This window comes from Ursus arctos, chromosome X (assembly GCF_023065955.2).
Source record: "Ursus arctos isolate Adak ecotype North America chromosome X, UrsArc2.0, whole genome shotgun sequence".
Classification (NCBI taxonomy): Eukaryota; Metazoa; Chordata; class Mammalia; order Carnivora; family Ursidae; genus Ursus; species Ursus arctos.
In genome coordinates, this window is record NC_079873.1 from 44,442,616 (window position 1) to 44,461,159 (window position 18,544).

The 18,544-nt window shown below is 44.7% G+C and overlaps 1 protein-coding gene across 22 annotated transcripts in view; it reads right to left on the minus strand.

Moving 5' to 3' along the window:
* Positions 1-13,476: 13,476 nt before the first annotated feature.
* HUWE1 (HECT, UBA and WWE domain containing E3 ubiquitin protein ligase 1) overlaps positions 13,477-18,544 on the minus strand; it is a 160,953-nt gene continuing 155,885 nt past the window's right edge. For all 22 annotated transcript variants that reach the window (XM_048213204.2, XM_048213197.2, XM_044380147.3 and 19 more), the window contains 7 exons: positions 17,863-18,003; positions 16,615-16,902; positions 16,395-16,500; positions 15,641-15,758; positions 15,156-15,337; positions 14,701-14,891; positions 13,477-14,116 (listed from right to left, as the gene is read on the minus strand). In XM_048213204.2, coding sequence (XP_048069161.1) covers positions 14,014-14,116; positions 14,701-14,891; positions 15,156-15,337; positions 15,641-15,758; positions 16,395-16,500; positions 16,615-16,902; positions 17,863-18,003 — 1,129 coding nt within the window. In that variant the 3' untranslated portion in view covers positions 13,477-14,013. The remainder of the gene's footprint in view (positions 14,117-14,700; positions 14,892-15,155; positions 15,338-15,640; positions 15,759-16,394; positions 16,501-16,614; positions 16,903-17,862; positions 18,004-18,544) is intronic.

An 18,544-nucleotide genomic window follows, 5' to 3' on the forward strand; every position in this document is an offset into this window, starting at 1 on the left:
GAGTTCTCTGTGTTTCTCCCTGTTTCCGAGGGCCATTGGTAAGTTTCTTTCAGTTTGGAGCCCCCCCCCTTTCTTAGTGTTGAGCTCCCAATATGAATTGGCTTTCCACAGTTCCCTATATTGATTGAAAAACCTCAATCCTTTCCCTAATCCCCAGATTCTACATTTGGAACTGTTGTTGGTTACTGGGCTGAGTTGGACTGGGTCTGGCTTAAAAACTAGACTGGGTCCAGGATCGAACTGGGTCCGATTTAAGCTGGAGGGTCCAGTATAAGGCCTCAGGTCAGTAAAATTTTAATTTAAATAAAGCCCAGGGGCACCTGGGTGGCTCAGTCAGTGAAGCGTCTGACTTAAGCTGAGGTCATGATCCCGGGTTCGTGGGATCGAGTCCCATGTCAGGCTCTGCGCTCAGCGGGGAGTCTGCTTTTCCCTCTCTCTCTGCTCCTCCCCCTGTTCATTCTCTCTCTCTCTCTAATAAATAAATAAATAAATAAATAAATAAATAACCCCCTCCTTTTTTTAATCCACAAACGTTGATGGGCATGGGTCAAGCATTTAAAGACTTAAGAGCACTTGCCACCTCAGGAAAACTGCCACGTAGCATAAGTTGGTCCGAGAACAGTATAGAGTGACATTTGCCGACCTTAAGAAAATTTCTGTCCGACAAGGTACCCTGTAAAACACCCTACAATTCCCAATCCCTTGGCGTGTCCCTCTTAGGTATTGGTTTGGCTCTGAGAAGCCCAAAGGTCTAGCTAAAAGAAATAAGATCCTTTAAATTCAAAGAGTTGAGTGCGCCACCTTCAGGAACACTTGCTTATGTCTAAAAACTATAGTCCCTGAGGTTGCAGATAGATACCTAGTAAAAGGGCAAAATCTTCCTAAAAGCACCCTAGAATTACAACGGCCATTGTGGGGAATGTTCCAATTAGACAAGATTGTTCATTTATGATGTGTACTTGAAGGCAAGGGATCCCAAATTAAACAAACAGAATGAGACACCTATTTTAATTGGTAGGCAGAAGGCTCCAAAAGACTTCAAGATTCTGAAAGAGCTTCATTAAGAGATTCATCACAGGAGGCTAGTGAAACATTAAAGGCACAAGAGGTTATGTAAATTCAAGCACGGTAAGAGTGATGTGGCCCCTTCTGCTCCCCTCTGTCCTTCTTTCCTTGAGCAGTCATGTTTTACTAATTCACTGTCTGAATTGCTTGTCCACTCTGAAAGGACTATTAAACAATTATCCTTTAAAATAAAACTACCTGAGGTTGCAGATGGACATCCTCAGGTATCTTTTGCCCTTGGTCAAAGACTGAATTAAGGACCACAGTTAAAGAATTTCTAAACCTAGGGAGGAAACCCCAAAGTTTTTTGAAGAATTTTTAGTCATTATTGGGGCCTATAACTCCAGGCTGCCAGATATTCTTCAGCGTGGACACATGTTGGTAGGACCCGGTAAAGCCCCAAAATGGATGCAGGAAGCAAGATGGCAAAATCCCAGGGATGATATTCGAGATCCTCGATCTTCAATGTCTCAAAGACCAGAAGAAGCTCACTAAACAGCACCTGAACCCTTACAAGCCATTCCTAGGGTCTTCGTCACCCACACTGATCGGTCTACTATACAAACCTGGAAACAAAAACAAGGTGAATCTGTGGCAGACTTTAAATCCTCTACAGCATTTGGGGTTCTGTACAGTAGATAAGGTCACCCAACCTGGTCTAGCTGCTCTATTTGTAAATGGATTATCTCCTGAAATTACCGGATTGATAAAAATACACAAAACAGGATGGGAGGCCACTGGACTGACCAAACTTATGACCATAGCTGAGCATTCTGGAAGAACCCTAGAGCGAGACCACAAACAATAAGCTGCCAAGGTATTAGCCTTACAGTTACAACAGCTCCAAGGCCAGAGACCTAAAATAGCACCTGGGCCTCTCAGATTGCACCCTCCCAGGGGTTCAGCATCAAGACACTGGCTCAAGGATGGATGATGTCTCAGCTGTAATCACCTGGGACACTGGCAAAGTGATTGTCCTCAAGGATCCTATGCAAATTTTTCTTGAAATGCCACTTCCTAAACTGCCTCAATATCCATTAAAGTCTGAGGCCAAACAAGGCCTCACACCCATAGTGTAAGACCTACTCACTCAGGGGCTAATCATTCCCTGTACCAGCCCCTGTAACACGCCCATGGGGCCCTAAACCTAATGGGTGGGGATGGTGATTTGTCCAGGATTGGAGAGCTATTAATAAGATAGTTATTCCCCATTTCTCAGTTGTCCCAACCTGAACACCTTTCTGTCGTAAGTCCCACCAGACTCAGCTGGCTCACTGCTGTAGACCTTTGTTCAGCATCTTTAAGCAACCCTGTAGACCCCAACAGCCAATATCTATTAGCCTTTACTTGAAACAATCGACAATATACCTGGACAGTTATGCCTCGAGGGCTCACCGAGGCCCCTTCTTATTTCTTCCAAGTGCTCCACCAAGATTTAAGTACCTTCCAATTCCCCAGGAAATCAAGCTTTTTACGATATGTAGATGATTTGTTGCTGTGCTCAGTTACCAAAGAGGCGTCCATACAGGATTCCATTTATCTGCTACAACAGTTAGCTGCAAAAGGACATAAAGTCTCTGAGGAAAAATGGCAATTGTCTTTCAATTCTGTTCACTACCTAAGTCATAATCTAAGCGTTGGGGGAATCCAGCTCTTTCCAAAAAGAATTAAAGTAACCCGGGGATTTCCTAGGCCCACAAGCAACAGCTTCGTGGGTTTCTGGGCTTGACTGGCAATTGCAGACTGTGGGCTCCCTAATTTTTGTCTGTTAGCTTCTCCACTGTAGGAACATTTCAGGCCCTGAGACCCTTCCTTGGGAAGATAAACGTGAGCAGGCCTTCAAAAACCTAAAATAAGTACTGTAAGAACTGCCTGCCTTAGGGCTACCTGACTATTCAAAAGTTTTCTCCTTATTTGTACAAGAAAGGGATGGATAATCAAGCCCTGGGAATGCTCACGCAAGAACGTGGTAACGAACATATGCCTATTGCTTATTATAGCACATAACTTGGTTCACTTGCTTGTGCCTATCCCAGCAGTCTCTTTTTTTTTCTTTCAAGATTGTTATTTAAATTCTAATTAGTTAACTATCCCAGCAATCTCAAGGCTATAGCTGCAGATGCCAAGTTAATAGAAGCCTTGGCAGATCTAACTCCAGAAAATAGCGTCTATTTACAACCTCCTCATTGTGCCCAAAGTTTTCTTAACTCTGAATTGACTAAACCATCTTCTCCGCGAGCAGAGCAATCTCCTACCTTCTGCTTTCACTACCTCGTCTACATCTTAAAACACTGCAACGTCCTCGATCTGGCAACATTACCACACCTGCGCAATGAAGGCGAGCCCCTTGACAGTGAGGTGGTAACATCCCATTTCACGACACTGTGCCCTGATTTATGAGACACCCTTTTAACTCTTCCTGATTTAACCTTGTTTGTTGGCAGGTCATACTGTAGACAAGAACAAGGGAATCTCCAAGCTGGTTATACTATTACTATCCAATATGAACTACTCGAAAGGGGAAACCCCCACAAGCGAAATCAGCCCAAAGAGCAGAGCTCTGTGCCCTTACCAGAGCATGCCGGTCATCAGGACAAACTGTTAATATTCGTACTGACAACCAGCATGTCTTTGGGGTTGTCCAGGATTTGGGAATGTTATGGAAACAAAGGAGTTTTCTTACATCCTCTGGGACCCCAATCAAAGGTGGGCAGCAAGCAAATGACCTTCTTATTGCTAGTTGCTACCTTCTGAAATTGCTGTCATTAAAATGGAGGCTCACACTAAAACGACTGGACCCGAGTATCAGGGGAATGCCCTGGCTTACTCCCATGCAAAGGCAATTTCAGTCCATTCTGCTTCTGCCAGACTTTTACCAGGCTGCCCTCCATGCCAGACTTTTGCCATCCTGATATCCTTACAACAGGGCAGCAGTCAGAAGAAGAGAAATTGAGATGGGCAAACAATAGTTGTAAATTAAATGAACAACCAGAGCTATGGGAAACCCCAGATGGCTACTTGGTTCTTCCCGGCTCCCTGGCAAACCCCATTTTTCAGTTTTTACATTCCTTCACCTACTGTGGTGCATTTGAGATGACTCAAATTATAAATAGACATCAGCGGGGAGACTTCTGTAAAATTGCAAAAACAGTTTATCACCAATGTCTGATTTGTCAGGTCCATAATATGGGAAAAAGTGTTTTTGTTCCCTTCCTCTGGACCCTCTGAACACCTGCAGCTGGATGTCATTCAACAGCCACTTAGTATGAAGTATCAATATGTTCTTGTTACTGTATGTATGTTTTCCAGATGGACTGAAGTGTGCCCTGGCCACAGGGCTGATGCCCTCACAGTGGCAAAGAAACTGTTTAATGCATTTTTCACTTGGGTTATACCTTCCATGATCTCCAGTGATGGAGGTACCCACTTTGTTGGGCCAACCATACAAGGTTTAACACAGAACCTCACAAACTTCTTGGAATTATCACGGTCCTATCACCCTCAATCATCAGGCAATGTTGGGAGGACTAATGAGATCCTCAAACTTAAGATATCTAAACTTGCTGAAACCAGCAGACTCCCTTGGCCTTAGGTACCATCTTTGCTCTTGCTGACTCTTCGTAGCACCCTCTTTGGAAATCATAAACTCACTCCATACGAGATAGTCACCAGTAGACCAATGTCCAGTGGCACAAACCTTCTGCTGATTCCTGATCTCAAACGAGTATGACCAGCTACTGTAAGTCCTTAATGTCTTATGCTCAAACCTATCAACAGGTTCAAGAAGCTTGTCCATATTCCAATTCAAAGGATCCTTACTGGTCACAGTCTAGAGCCTGGTGACTGGGTAATCTGGAAATGTCATCAGAGTAAGACAGCCCCACTGGAAAGGGCCTTACTAAGTGCTCCTGACCACTGACACTGCTGCAGAACTAGAAGGAACTGAGCCTTGGGTACACATCTCACAGCTAAAGAAGGCTCCATCTGACAGCTGATCCTGGGCAGGCACTGGAGGCCTCCAAATCAAACTGACAAGGAAGAGAAGTAGCTGACATTGGGGTAGACCACTCCTGCTCAAGGCATCAGATCAAAATATAAGGAAAAACAAGCAAACAAACAAGCAAAAAAAGACATCAGATCAAGACTTCATACTTTAAACATGAAGCCCTTTCTCCTTTATTCCCTTTCCTTTACTGGCATTGGCCTGAAACATAATGCCCTCCCCTGTTATCTCCTACGTCATTGCTAAGAAGGGGGTAATCTTTCAGACTGCTGGATTTGTCATCCAACATAGCAATCTACCCATGATGCTCGAGATCCCCTCATCCTCCCTGTGACCGATTTCTCCCCACCCTTAGAAGTCTTTTACTGAGTTCAACTCTTATGGCCAGAACATCCAGTGCCTTGCTTTTACCTCTCTCCAAGTGTAGCTATACATCCCCAATTCCACACAACTATCTACATAAATCTTAGTCCATTTGCACTCCCACGTTCCCATGATTATCTAGATCAGATCTGCCCCCTACTCAATGAGTTCTCCCCAGCAGCACCCATCTTTGGCGTTTAGATGGACTATTTCAGTCTCAGGGATTCTGTTCCCATATGCACTGAAAACCTGACTGACTACTGGCTTGAATGAATAAATGCAGCAATCCCTGTGAATGAGTCCATTAACAGGACCACCCTAATGGGAATGGTCTGTGCCCTGACAGGGTTTATCTTTGTCTCTGTCATTCTCTATGGGTCTATGAATGCCTAGATGGCCGGCACCTAACCTGACAATGCCTTTTAGCTTATCTAAAGGTGCTCCCAACTTTCCCCAAAGGAACTAAGACACCTCGTTGGTCGGTTCCCCTGTATTTACATCATTGAGTTAGAAAGGACTTCCCAGGAGCCTTTCATGACTCAGAATTCACTGAACCAGGGCCCCACCTCCCTGGGGAGGAATAAATGTAAATGAAGCTATGATCACGAACCCTTCCTTAACTCTTGAAGGTATTGCAGATTCTGTCGCTAAGACAATAGTTGCTCCCAAAAGATCCGTAGACTCTCTGGCCAAAGTAGTTCTTGATAATAAGGATAGCCCTTGACTTTTGCTGAGTAAGGAGGTGTCTGTGCTGTGGCCAACACCACCTGCTGAACTTGGATTAACACTTCTGGGGAAGTCGAAACAATTACGTAAGATCGCTGAGCAAGGCACTTGGCTTAAAAAAGGAGACTCCTTCAGCAGTGTCTTTCTTTGACTTATTTGCTTTTGATTGGTTTAGGTCTTGGGGACCATCGCTCCAAAATGCATTCCAAACACTGGAAGTTATCCTGGTCGTTATAATCACAATAATCTCCCTGATGCATTGTGTTCTTTCAAGAGCTTTAAATGCATGTTTGTAGCTGCTCACCTCCAAGCAAACAATCTCCCTAGGACTGGGGTGTCAGAAAAGGAACTAAGAGAATGACCGACTTATAGATTGTGACCCTGAAACCATGACTTGAGAATATCACAAAGGTTAAGACCTGTGGATACCACACAAAAAGAACAACGAAAATGGCGAGACCTTCAGAGTGGTAGCTGGGAGTAGCGCTAACGCCTTAAATTTTGATCACATCTCTAAATTAAGTGGAGAGTCGGATCAAAAGAGGGGTATTACTAAAAAGAAAACCACTGGCCCCACATGGAGTCCCTTAATGGTAGGCCAAGTCACCAAGATGGGGCTTAATACCTAACCTAATTGTAGTTTCAACCTCCCCCAGACATGTAGTCTTAACCAGCCAGTCAGGAATTTTCTGGCCAGCACCAATAAAGTAATCTGCCACATATGGGCCCTCTCCATTCCAAAATGAAAGTGAGGTAATCCACCTAATAAGACCCCTTTTCGGGGCACCTGGGTGGCTCAGTCATTAAGCGTCTGCCTTCAGCTCAGGTCATCATCCCAGCTGGGATCGAGCTCCGCATTGGGCTCCCTGCTCGGCAGGAAGCCTGCTTCTCCCTCTCCCACTCCCCCTGCTTGTGTTCCTTCTGTCTCTCTCTGTCAAATAAATAAATAAATAAAATCTTAAAAAAAAAGACCCCTTTTCCCACAAAGGATGTCACCTCACCCCAAATAATCCCTTTTTCTATTTATGACTTCCTTGTCCTGCCTTTAAAAACCTTTCCCCTTTCTGTAGCCCTTTGGAGCTCCCCTCTACTTGCTAGACGGGTTGCTGCCCAATTCATGAATGGATTAATAAGGCCAATTAGATCTTTAAAATGTACTCAAGTTACATTTTCGTTATTTAACAACACAATCACCATAACTCAAGGCACCGGATCCGGGCCACGCGAGCGGTCACACAGTCACACACCCACTTCTGGAACAACAGATGCACAGTTAACCCCCACAAGCCCATTCGGTCATGCACAATCAGCAATGCACACAGTCATACGATCAGATCACTTGCAGTTAGACCGCACACCATCTCCCCAAACACAGTAACAATGCCTCCTCCCGGAAGTTGTCCGGTGACACACACCCAGGGTCACACCCACTGATTTTCCCGGAAGGGGAGGGGAAGGCGGTTCCGGGGTGGGGCCTCAGGCCGAGCGGTTTCTGGCAGGCCCTGGGGTTGCAGGGCAGAGCACGCCTGGGCTCCACGTCCCGCTCCGCCATTGGCTGGAGGCCCAGCGTTGGGGCGGGGCTTGCCGCCCAGCCTTCTCCCTCAACGGCGGAGGAGCCTGTCGACTTGGGGAGGGTGACCAACTTGGGGTCAGTGGCGAACTGTCCTGGTTCGCCGGAGAGGTGGCATTTTCAGTACTAAAATCGGGGAAGCCCCCGGCAAACCAAGAGGAGCCGGGCGAGGCTTCCCTGCAGGCGTTGTGCCGGGCAGGGTGGGACGCCTCTGGTTCCTAAGGATTACGTCTGGGAGGGGAGGGAGCAGGGCGTGCCCACTAGAACTAGGCTATTTATTTTCAGTTGTAGAAATACTCGCCCACGGTGAAAAACAGACAAGGAAATCCTCCTCCTCCTCCTCGTCCTCCTCGTCCTCCTCGTCATTGTCGTCGTCGTCATCATCATCATCATCATCATCATCATCATCACCATCCTCATCATCATCCAGAGGAGGCTCTGGCTCACCTTAGGCCCTCAGTCCCGCTTTCCCTTTTACAATGCTTTGATTCACACAAGCCTACAATAAACCTATTAAGGACTCTTTTCAGAGCACCCCCCCCCCGTAACTTGTGAACTGCCTGGAAGAGGGCCTCGGCAGCCTTCTCAGGCTTCCCCGGCCACCACGTTGGGCCCTCCCACCTACTCTTCACAAGCAGTGGAGAGGTCTGCATCACATCTCTTCTGTACAATGCCCTTTGGTAGTTCCCACCTTCCTCAGAGTAAAAGCCTGGGATCTGACTCCTGTCTATCTCTCTGACCTCAACACCTACGACACTTCCCATTACCTAGAACCACCCTGGTCCTCCTGGATACCATGCAAATTTCCACTTCTGAGCCTTTACACTAGCTGTTCCCTCTGTCTGGAACATTATTCCTTGAGATCCTCTGATGGCTTATATCCTCGCTTCTTTCACGCAGATCTTCTAAGCTTAAATGTCATTTCTTCAGAGAGGCCTTCTTCTGACCACCCCAGTTACAATAGCCTCCCCCCTCAACTCTCTTTTTTATGTGTATTTTTCTTCAGAAAAGAAAATATGCCACTCACTCCCTGACGTATTTATTGTCTGCCTTCACCCATAAGAATGTCAGCTTCATGGTGGCAGGAATTTATGTCTGATGTGTTCACTGCTGCATCCCTAGCCTGACACACAGTACATGCTCAATAAATGTTCATTCAATGAACAGAGCAGGAGGACATGAGTGTAATAAAGAGTTGTGGAGACTGTGGGACCTGGAGAAAATATGTCCACCCCAAACCATTCACATTAACACACACCCAAACACACCCTCACACATACACCGGGTTGCTGCCTGCAAGCCAAAGAGTTTGGGCTGCCAGGTTCCATCTGAATTTATAAATATTAAAAAGCATTAACAGGAATATAGGATACATGACAGTTGGCACCTTACTGTGTATAGTTTAAGGTTCTTCACAGTGTCAGTACCCCAGCAGCCAAAGGTCAGGAGCATGAACCTGCCCTGAGTCAAGAAAGTTGGCAGTGAGGGGGGAACACACAGCATGGGGGACTGCGGGGTATCGCAGTAAGAGAAAAGGTGTATCATAGGTTTTGGGCTTGTTAGGTGATTTGGGAACAATTCAAAGTGAAGTGTTACTCTAGGTTGAATACTATCCAGAAGTGGGGGTAGTTTTACGATTGGGTGTGCTAATGTATCTTTTCTATAGAGAGGACTAGAAAGAGGCTAAAGCTGTAATTGGCTAAGAAACAAAAAGCCACTCATTAATCAGGATAGGGGATGTTCAGTTAATTTCTGTGGTTTAGATAATGTCTCTGATGTTTTGTCTGTGTCCAGACATGATTTCAAGGTGGTCTCAATTTTGTCTTAATCCATCATGGTTACAGAATGGCCTTCTCGGATGTTGATACTCTGTGAAATTGTTTATGTTCAACAGAAGAACACCAAAGCCTAACTGTGAATACCAGGCCAGCTCCCAGAAGTTAGGGGCTGCTTTTCTCTTTCTCAGTAGACATTACAAAACTACACATCAGAAAGGTGGTGCCAATTTCTCAGCACTGTATAACAGTGCCTTTTTCTTCACATTCTCTCCCACCTGTGTTCACACACACACACACACACACACACACACACACACATTTTTTAATTTTAATTCCAGTTAGTTAACATTGTGTTATATTAGTTTTAGGTGTACAATATAGTGATTCAAAATTCCATACATCACCCGGTGCTCATCACAAGTGTCCTTCTTAATCCCCATCACCTTTTTAACCCAGCCCCATGCCTTCCCTCTGGTAACCATCATATATTTCAATTTGGTAAGTGGTTTCCCCTGGGCTTTTAATGGATCTCTGATTATTACAGAGGTAATAATAATTATCACAGAGGTAAGCATTTTTATATACTTATTGCTCATTTATATTTCTTCTTCTTTTGTGAATCACCTTTTCATATCCTTGCATATTTTTCTGTTGGGGAGTTTGTTTCTTAGTGATTTGTAAGTTTCTTAGTGATTTATAAGTCTTAGTGATTTGTAAGTGATTGTAAATTTAAGGATTAACCCATTGCCTGTTAGAGACATTCTCCCCCCTCCCCAGACTGTCAATGTTTTTAAAATTCTGTTCATGGTGTTGCCAGCATTTTAGTTGTCAAATATATCATTATGATATATTTTCCATTATGATGTCTTTGTAGATTTTAGCCTTAGATTTTCCATAACCCAGATCAGTTATTATTTGCCCATATTTTCATTTTGTGCTTTAAAAGATCAGTTCATAGTTTTCACTCTTGAATCTCCCATTTGGAATTTATTTAGTGTGAAGTGCAGGGCAAAATTTGTATTTTTTACCCTCCCAATACTGAGGCAAGTTTCCTAACCTTAACATTGACAAAGCTATTTCTTCCACAACTGGCTTTTGGCGCTTCATTTTTCTCTACAGACCACAACATGCTGAGTATTCACGGCTGAGGCCATTCTGTCAGGTCTGCCTATTTCAACTCGCATCTTGTTTAGCATGTCAGTTTGTCCCCCGAAGTCTTGAAGCCAGCTACACTTGCCTTTTTATGCAAATGGACACAGTATGTCTCTCCATTTATTTGCCTTTTATGCTTCTCATGAGTTTTGCCATTTTCTTTCATGAGTCCTAAACACTCCTTCTTAAGGTTATTCTTTGGTATTTTATTATTGTTGTGAAGATAATCTGTTTCTTGTTCATTCTCTAACTGGTTATTGCTTGTATTTGAGAACATGTTTAATCTTGCTACCCCTGCCTGGTAAGTCTCTGTGTACCCACTGCCCCCTGTACTTTCCTAACACCTGCCTCCTCTTCACGCAGGGCCTTCTCAGTACTGTCAGTACATGGTAAGTGCTCAATGGAATTTCGTTTATTATGGTTAATAATTGTTTCTCCAGCCTAGACGATACACATCCTAAATATAGGACCATACATTCCAGTTTATCTGGTTTGCACCTGTGACCTGCATAATTATTAATAGCACCTTTTTATTCTTAAATTTTTTATTCTTAAATATTCCAACTTTGGATAAATTACATGATCACCCTAATTATAAGAAAAGAGGACTATTTTAATAAGGAGATAACCCATGGTCATCAAAATACACAGATCAGTGGAGGGAACTACTCGCGGGCAAAAAGAGACATGTTTAACCATGTCATGCTAGCAGCCTTCATGTAGAATTAGGCCTGTTATTGACTCCCCTGCTACCTACCTCAAATTCATTGTGAAATTTGTCTATCTCAAAAATTTATTATGAAATATCTCAAGTGTGTTATAAAGTTATCATAGTATATAGCATTATAAGGAACACCGAGTCTAGCACCACTGAGCCTAAGAAATAAACATCACCAACGTAGCTGAAGCTCTGTGATTACCTCTTCCGAACTGCTTCTCTTTGTCTCCCACAGCTTCTCCTGAATTGTGCAGTACTTTGTCATACTTATGCATGGATTTTCACTCTTGATGCATATGGATATAGTTTTTCATGCTCTTGGTACATATGCTGTATAGTATTGTTTTGTAACTTTTAAACAGGTCTCATACTTACCATTGAGATTATGCATGTTGATATACGCAATACATTTTTACTGCTACACAGGATCCCATTGTACGTATTGTTTATTCACACTTGTTGGGACAACATCTACATGAGTATTTTGTTCATTATAACCAGTCCTCTTGCTGGACTGTTTTAAGTGCTACTAACTTTTGGTTCTCTTTGGTTAGCAGTTTCTCAGTAGCTATACCTTATTTTCTGCTTTATTGAAGTGGTTAGAACTGGAATAACAAGTGTTAATAGTGGTAATTGGCCACCTTATGCTTCCTGTGTGATGTTGGCTGTTGGTCTTGAGGCAATCTTATCAAGGTAAGTAAGTTACCAGTAATAATTGTTAGCAAATGCCTTGCATCAGTTGACAGAATTTTTCTTATTTGACTGACATTGAGGTGATGAATATTACACCATACACATATCCCAAAGGATGTCATGCTTGGACACGTTAGATTTTTGTAGTATGCCACTGAATTAGGTTCAGTTTTCTTCAGGGTTATTCATTCCGTCTGTACTCACAGCTTCCACACCCAACTCCCAAGCCCTATACCTCTCAAATTTAAATGTTAGAGGTTTTTTCTACTTTTTTTCAAGGAATCTGTTCTTATTTATCAATTTTACCATATCTCTGCTTATTCTTTTCATTTCAAAGCCCTGCTGGACTCCCATCAGGCCACCATCCTTTGCTCAAGCTGTGCCATCAGCTGGACTTCTACTGCCTTGACCCTCCCCTCATCTTTACTCCCAGCCAGGATTCAACTCATGAGTGCCTGACAGTGGAAAGTCTTCCCTGATCTTCCAGGCCAGGTCAAGGACTTCTGCTCTGGAACCTAGGGACCCCTTCCTACATCTGTCACAGAACTACTCAGTCTCCTTCCCCCTTGACTAGAAGTTCAATAGCAGGGACAGGGTCAGTTCATCTGTCTTCTCAGTTGTCAGCAGGATGAGGCACAGGCGAGCATGAGTATTTTAAAAAAGGGAGAAAATGTCTGGCAGCCATTTGCATTAGGACCAAGGTGTGTGTGGGGGGATCAGGTTAGGAAGAAAATCTACAAAATAGAGCCTCAGAGAATGAGAAAAAGCACACAAAGCAAGCATCACTTAGGGTTATTTTTTCTAACTAAACCTTTGTTTTTTTCTTTGAAAGCTGGAACCACTGAAGTCCTTGGATCAGCTTTAACTGCTGGATGGAGTAAAAACCATGAGACTACTGGGTGATCTGTGAACAGACTGGCAGAAGATGAAACAAAACCAAAACGGATAGGAAGACTGTTCTGGAGAGCTAGTCAAATTGCTTGCTTGCTTACTGAAATTTGTTAGGAAAAAAACTAGAACATTAAATGAAATAAAAATTTTAAACTGAGCTCTACACTTGAGGCTGTTATAAAGGCTCATCAAATAGAACTGTTGGTTGGGTTCTCAGAATGTTTCTTACAACCTGCTGGTTTGTTCCCCTCAAGCAAGGTGCTGCTTTGTCCTTGGCTGCAAACTGTAACACCATCACCGCCCTCAAGTGCAGATTCCAGTCTAAAAAATGCTCCCCTCAATTCCTGGTGGCTGCTGATCTCTCCTGACAATGGGTAAACCGACTTTGAAGAAGAAAGATGCACCAGTGGTGGTAGCAGAGATGGTTTTTCTGGAAAGTCCATCTGCATCTTTTCTCCAGATGTCTAGCATGTGTTCAAGAGTTGTTTAAGTTTGAAAAAAACTCCGTTGTGAAAAGTGAGTTATGAAGAGTGCTCTTTATTTGAAACCTCCACAACACAGACGCCAATCTTGTCTCGCATTGAATCATTAGCTGTGCACATCAACACATTCCAAGCACAAATTAAGAAATGCAAACAGAACAAAAAAATATATATATATATAATTTTTCCCCTATCCAAAGGTTTCAAGTCTCAATGCAGCAAATCCTTCTGAACACAGAATCTGAGGAGCACACTGTTCAAACAGTTGGGACAAACAGGTCCCTGCAAAGGCTAATGCCTTTTTAACACATGGGCTGGGGATCATGGACGGCATGGAACAGGGAGGAGGTGAGGGAGAGAGGGAGAGGGGGAGAGGGAGAGAGAATGAGCAGGAGAGGGGGAACGGGTATGCGCTGGGGAAGATGGGGAAGCTGGGACACACACATGGTGAGTTGGTGGATTTCATTTATTGGTTTCTGACATTTTCTTTCTGGTTCTTTTTTGTTTTCATTTCCCCCCATTCCCAGGTCCAACAATGGTAGAAAAACCCCACAGTGGTGGGCGGGGCCTTATTAGGCCAGCCCAAAGCCTTCAGAGCACTCCTGGATGGCCAATAGTAGCATGTGGCGGAGCTTCTCAAAGCTCTCATAGGCAGGTAGGTCCAGCTGATTAAAACTAAAGAAAGAAGAAAGATCAGTTTGTGACAAAAGATAACCAAATCCCTGTGTTCCCATGGTGCCCACTGATCTCTCCTCCCTGAGGGAACCTATTCTTCTCTTGCAGACTTGAAATCTTGTCCTAGCCTGGTCTTCCCTCCTGTAATCTGGCCCCGATACCCATCAGGCACCTGAAACATAAATCTGACCCCTGTCACTCCTTAGACACCACAGCCTCACCTATGGGTTAATGTGCAAGCTCCAAGGAGGCATTTGGGGGTCACTGGTGATCCAGCCTCTGCTGATCCAACCTCTTTAAGCCTTTTGTTCCCTGCAACTCCTTGCTCCAGTTGAGCCCTGGAGTACACTGTGCTCTCATGTGGCAGTGTTCACCCTCAATGTCTCCCCAGCCTCACTGTGAATCTGGGCCAGCTTCTCATCTCAAACATCACCTTTTCCATAAAACCACCAAATTATGAGCTACTCCAGGTCTAGCACAGCTGGGGCCAGATTTGGGTTCCTGCCCTTGATTAGGGGTCTAGAAATAACAAATATGCAAGCTCAGTCAAAATACTAAAAAGGAGAACAAACCCTTCCTCTTACCATGTGTGAGCTGAAGGCAGGCGATCTGTGGACCTGTCATCTCGATGGATCTGAAATTTCTGAATGCCATTCATGCCTTCAAGGGCAGCAAAGCCTTGCAAGGGCACCTTGGAAGTACCTGTGACAAACTGGAGGAACTTGGCACGGTCAGCTTGGTCGAAAGAACGCAATGCTCTCCAGAACCACTGGATCTGTGGGAAAGGACACAAGAAGCCAGTGTGAGGGGGATGAAATCTGGAATCTTAGGCAAGTCCATTCTGTGAAATGGGCTTCAGTTCTTCCATTCCGTAAGATGAGCAAGAACACCCTCTGAAAACATGTTCCAGAAGGATGAAGAGCTAGGTATAAGTAAGTTGTCACCTATATCCCCTTGCCCCCAAGAGTACTGGTTTATGTGGTGTCATACCAACTAGCACTGCTTAGGGATATGGGGAAGGATGCCAGCAGCAGCTCACCTGAATAGAGTTAGACTGGTACTTGTGGTATTCAGTGTTGGATTTCAAATCATCAATGTCGATTGTGGGCAGTCCTGATATGAGCAGCTCTAACTCCTGCTCAGTGAAGATAGAAATGAGGCGCTTTGGAATGATCTCATAGAAGCCTTCTAAGAAAGCTGCCAGCTGTTTACGGATGGCTCCTGGGGAGAGAACCAACAAGCCATGTGGCACCTAAACTCACACAACTGTGAGAGGTCAGAGATCCTCAATCTGGCTCCTGCTGCAACAAGGATGCTGAATGGTCTGCCTGCCTCACCTAACACAGCTTCTGGCCCTTGAACGAGGGTGGATGAAGGGAAATATTTTTTGGTCAGGTGTTTGTGGACTCTTTGTGCAAGGCAGTTGTGGCTGGCATAGGGGAAGAGAAAAAACAGTATCTGTGAAATGACTGAGGCCTGACCTCTTCCATATGAATAAGGGGTCTAAGGGACATGTCCCCCTACCTGTCATCCTCATCTGGCACACCAGGTGTACATATTCCTTCTTATTCTCTTCTGTTACCAAGATGTTGGCCCCATTGGGTTTGAGGTCACGAACTTCACAGACTCCAAACTCTTGGACCTAGAACACCCAAAACACCAATCATTTGTATCAGGCTTGGTCTAGGATGGGATTTATATAGGTATCTAGGAATACTTGAACTTTTTGACATGTTCTGGGCAGAAAGACGAAGCAAGGTCATAAAAAAGTGTCGTTTCTCATGAGTGCATAACTTTGTAATAGGGAAAAGCCAAGGGTTTGGCCCCAAAACACATAAAGGCTGAAAGTAAGGAAACTGTCAATGGTGAAAGGGAAAAAGGCATGATTAACATGTGTAACATGACACAGCACAATCTTTATGGAAAACAATTTGGAGGAAGAGTAACTTTTTAAAAATTTTGTTTTTCATATCTATCTGTATAATGAACTACTTTTGGGGATGAAGAATACTGTACTGGAACAGTTTTTTTTTTTTAAATAAAGAGAAAATTAGGAAACACCCTGGACTGTTTTATAAATCCTGGTTTTTCTGTTTGTGATGTCTCATACAAGTACCCACTGCTCACTGCTAGATGGGGAATGGGGCATGAGACTTTAAGAAGTCGAGATGCTTCCTCAGAAGCACGAGAGATTATCCAGTGCCAGTTCCAGGACAGTCCCACAGTGGGTTTCTCCTGATTAGCTAGGATGCGCTGTGGTCAAAATTTCTCTACCTACCTCAGTGCTGAAGGTGAGGTCATAACCTAGTGTGGAGACATCATTTTCCAGCAGATAAACCAAGCCCTGGTAGAAGTGGTAATCTTCACTCTCCATATCCGTGTATCTAGAAAAACACAATTTGGGTCATGGGTTAGGGTGGAGGAGAGGAAGTACGGGGGTGGGACACAAGAAAAGGACCTGTCAAGTGAGAATGTGGATCTTGTGCCACATTCCTCACCTGACAGACTTGCCCAAGATGTGTTTGTAGAAGGACCGAGTAAAATAGCACTCCAGGAGGCGGTTGTCATATACAGCTTTGGCCACAATGCGTCCAACAAACTTGAAGTAGCTGAGGTGGTTGGGGTTGCAGTGGGAAGATGGGTTGATGGTGTAGGTGACCCGATCACCGGGTGAGGTACGGAACAAGGCATACATAGGGTTAAACATCTCCCGAGAGATGATCATATACCACTCCCGCAGGAGCCCTCCAGCATCCTGCCCTTCTTCTCCTTCAAACACTATATACCTGCATAAGAGACCAGAAACAGATGTGCAGAAAGCCCAGGACAAATCCGTTCATTTATGTAGCATGACCCGAGTGAGCGAGCGAGCGAGTGAGGCAGCAGCTGGGGAGTGCAGGTTCAGAGAACAGAGGTGAATGCAGAGTGCCAGGAAAAGCCCAGAGGAAGGGTGGGGATCTGGGACAAAAAAAGCATCGATAGAAAAGATGTCCTGAATTATCAGTAAAGGCTCATCAATATTCCAGAAAACAGTACCAGGAAAGGTACAGAGGCTTAAATGAGGGCCCCACTTAGGGAAAGCAGGGAGAGGATTTGTCAAGTGGTGGTGGAGACGGCTGAGCTCAGTATGATGTCTGTAAGGATCTGGTGGTGAAGGAGCAGGGCCCAGACTGTCTCAGACTCCTGACTTCCTATGTGGTAACATGGATGGTGAGCCCATGCCACGAGGGAGAGGATGAACCAAGTTCCTGAGCTCTGGAGCATCAAAACACTCCAACAGGTCTACCATCTCACTGGCTTCCATGACACTTAGTATTACAAACTGCTGATCTCTTCTAGATGGCTTCAGCATCACCAGTGAGAGATTACCAATTTGGTGAGGGGCACTCATGCAAGTGTGGTCTCCCCCAAGCCAGGATACCATTTGGTCAGCAGGCTTCCCATTCCTAGTATGATAAGAGAAAGCTCTCCGCGAAGCCATCAAGTCTATCTTTGTAAACGCCAATGACTCTTCTGTCTCTCTGGGAATTTTTGGGTAGCTCAGCCCAAGGGCCAGCTAGCCAGTAGATGACCAGTCTCATGAGACCAGCCCAAGGAGATAGCTCAGTGAGATTATCTATACCAGGTTCCTATTTGGAATTCCTCTGGAGTTCCCCTGCACACCTGGCACTGGAGTAAGCCTTCACTACCATGTAGGAAGGTCCTCCACCCTCCCATCCTGTCTTTTCTCTGTTCTGGGCTCTTACAATCGATTCTTCATTTCTTCAGGGGATTTCCGGTGCAGTTCACGATAGGAGTCTTCAAACACATGATCACGACGGACATGCACAGCCATGTCTTCTTTCCGGAGTCCCTCATCCAAACGTTCTAGCTCTTGGCGGAAATATCTTGGGAGGAAGGGAAGGAAGGAAAATAGGATTGGGGGTGGCAGAGCAAACTTCTGTTTGCTTGATTAGGATGAAGACCTACAATGATGCTCCTTCCATCTTCCAAGCATCTGTTCCCCAGGGGAACCTGAAAGTGTCCAGTAGTTGGGAGAGGCAGGTCATTCATTACCAACTCTAAATTTTTCCATCTCTACCGAATAAAGGCCCACAGAGATTGTGGCACAGAGTATCTGCAACAAGCAGGTAAATATGTGTAGATGCACAGAAAAGAAGAGAAGGGTAGGGATGTCAGGAGTGCTGTGGAGCCCCTGCTGCCCCCGAGCCCTGCTGTAAGTGTACTATGGCTCCCCGCCGCACCTCCTCTATGACCCCAAAGAATGGAATGGAACTTTAGAAGTCATGTGATTAAACAAAGGCTTGCATTTCTCTGATGAAGAATGGAGAAAGCCAGGGAGTATTTAGGTATAATGACTGTCAGTGGCACAGATGACCCTCCTCCCTCCCGTCTAGTACCATTCCAAGGGCTGCCACCAAGGGAAAC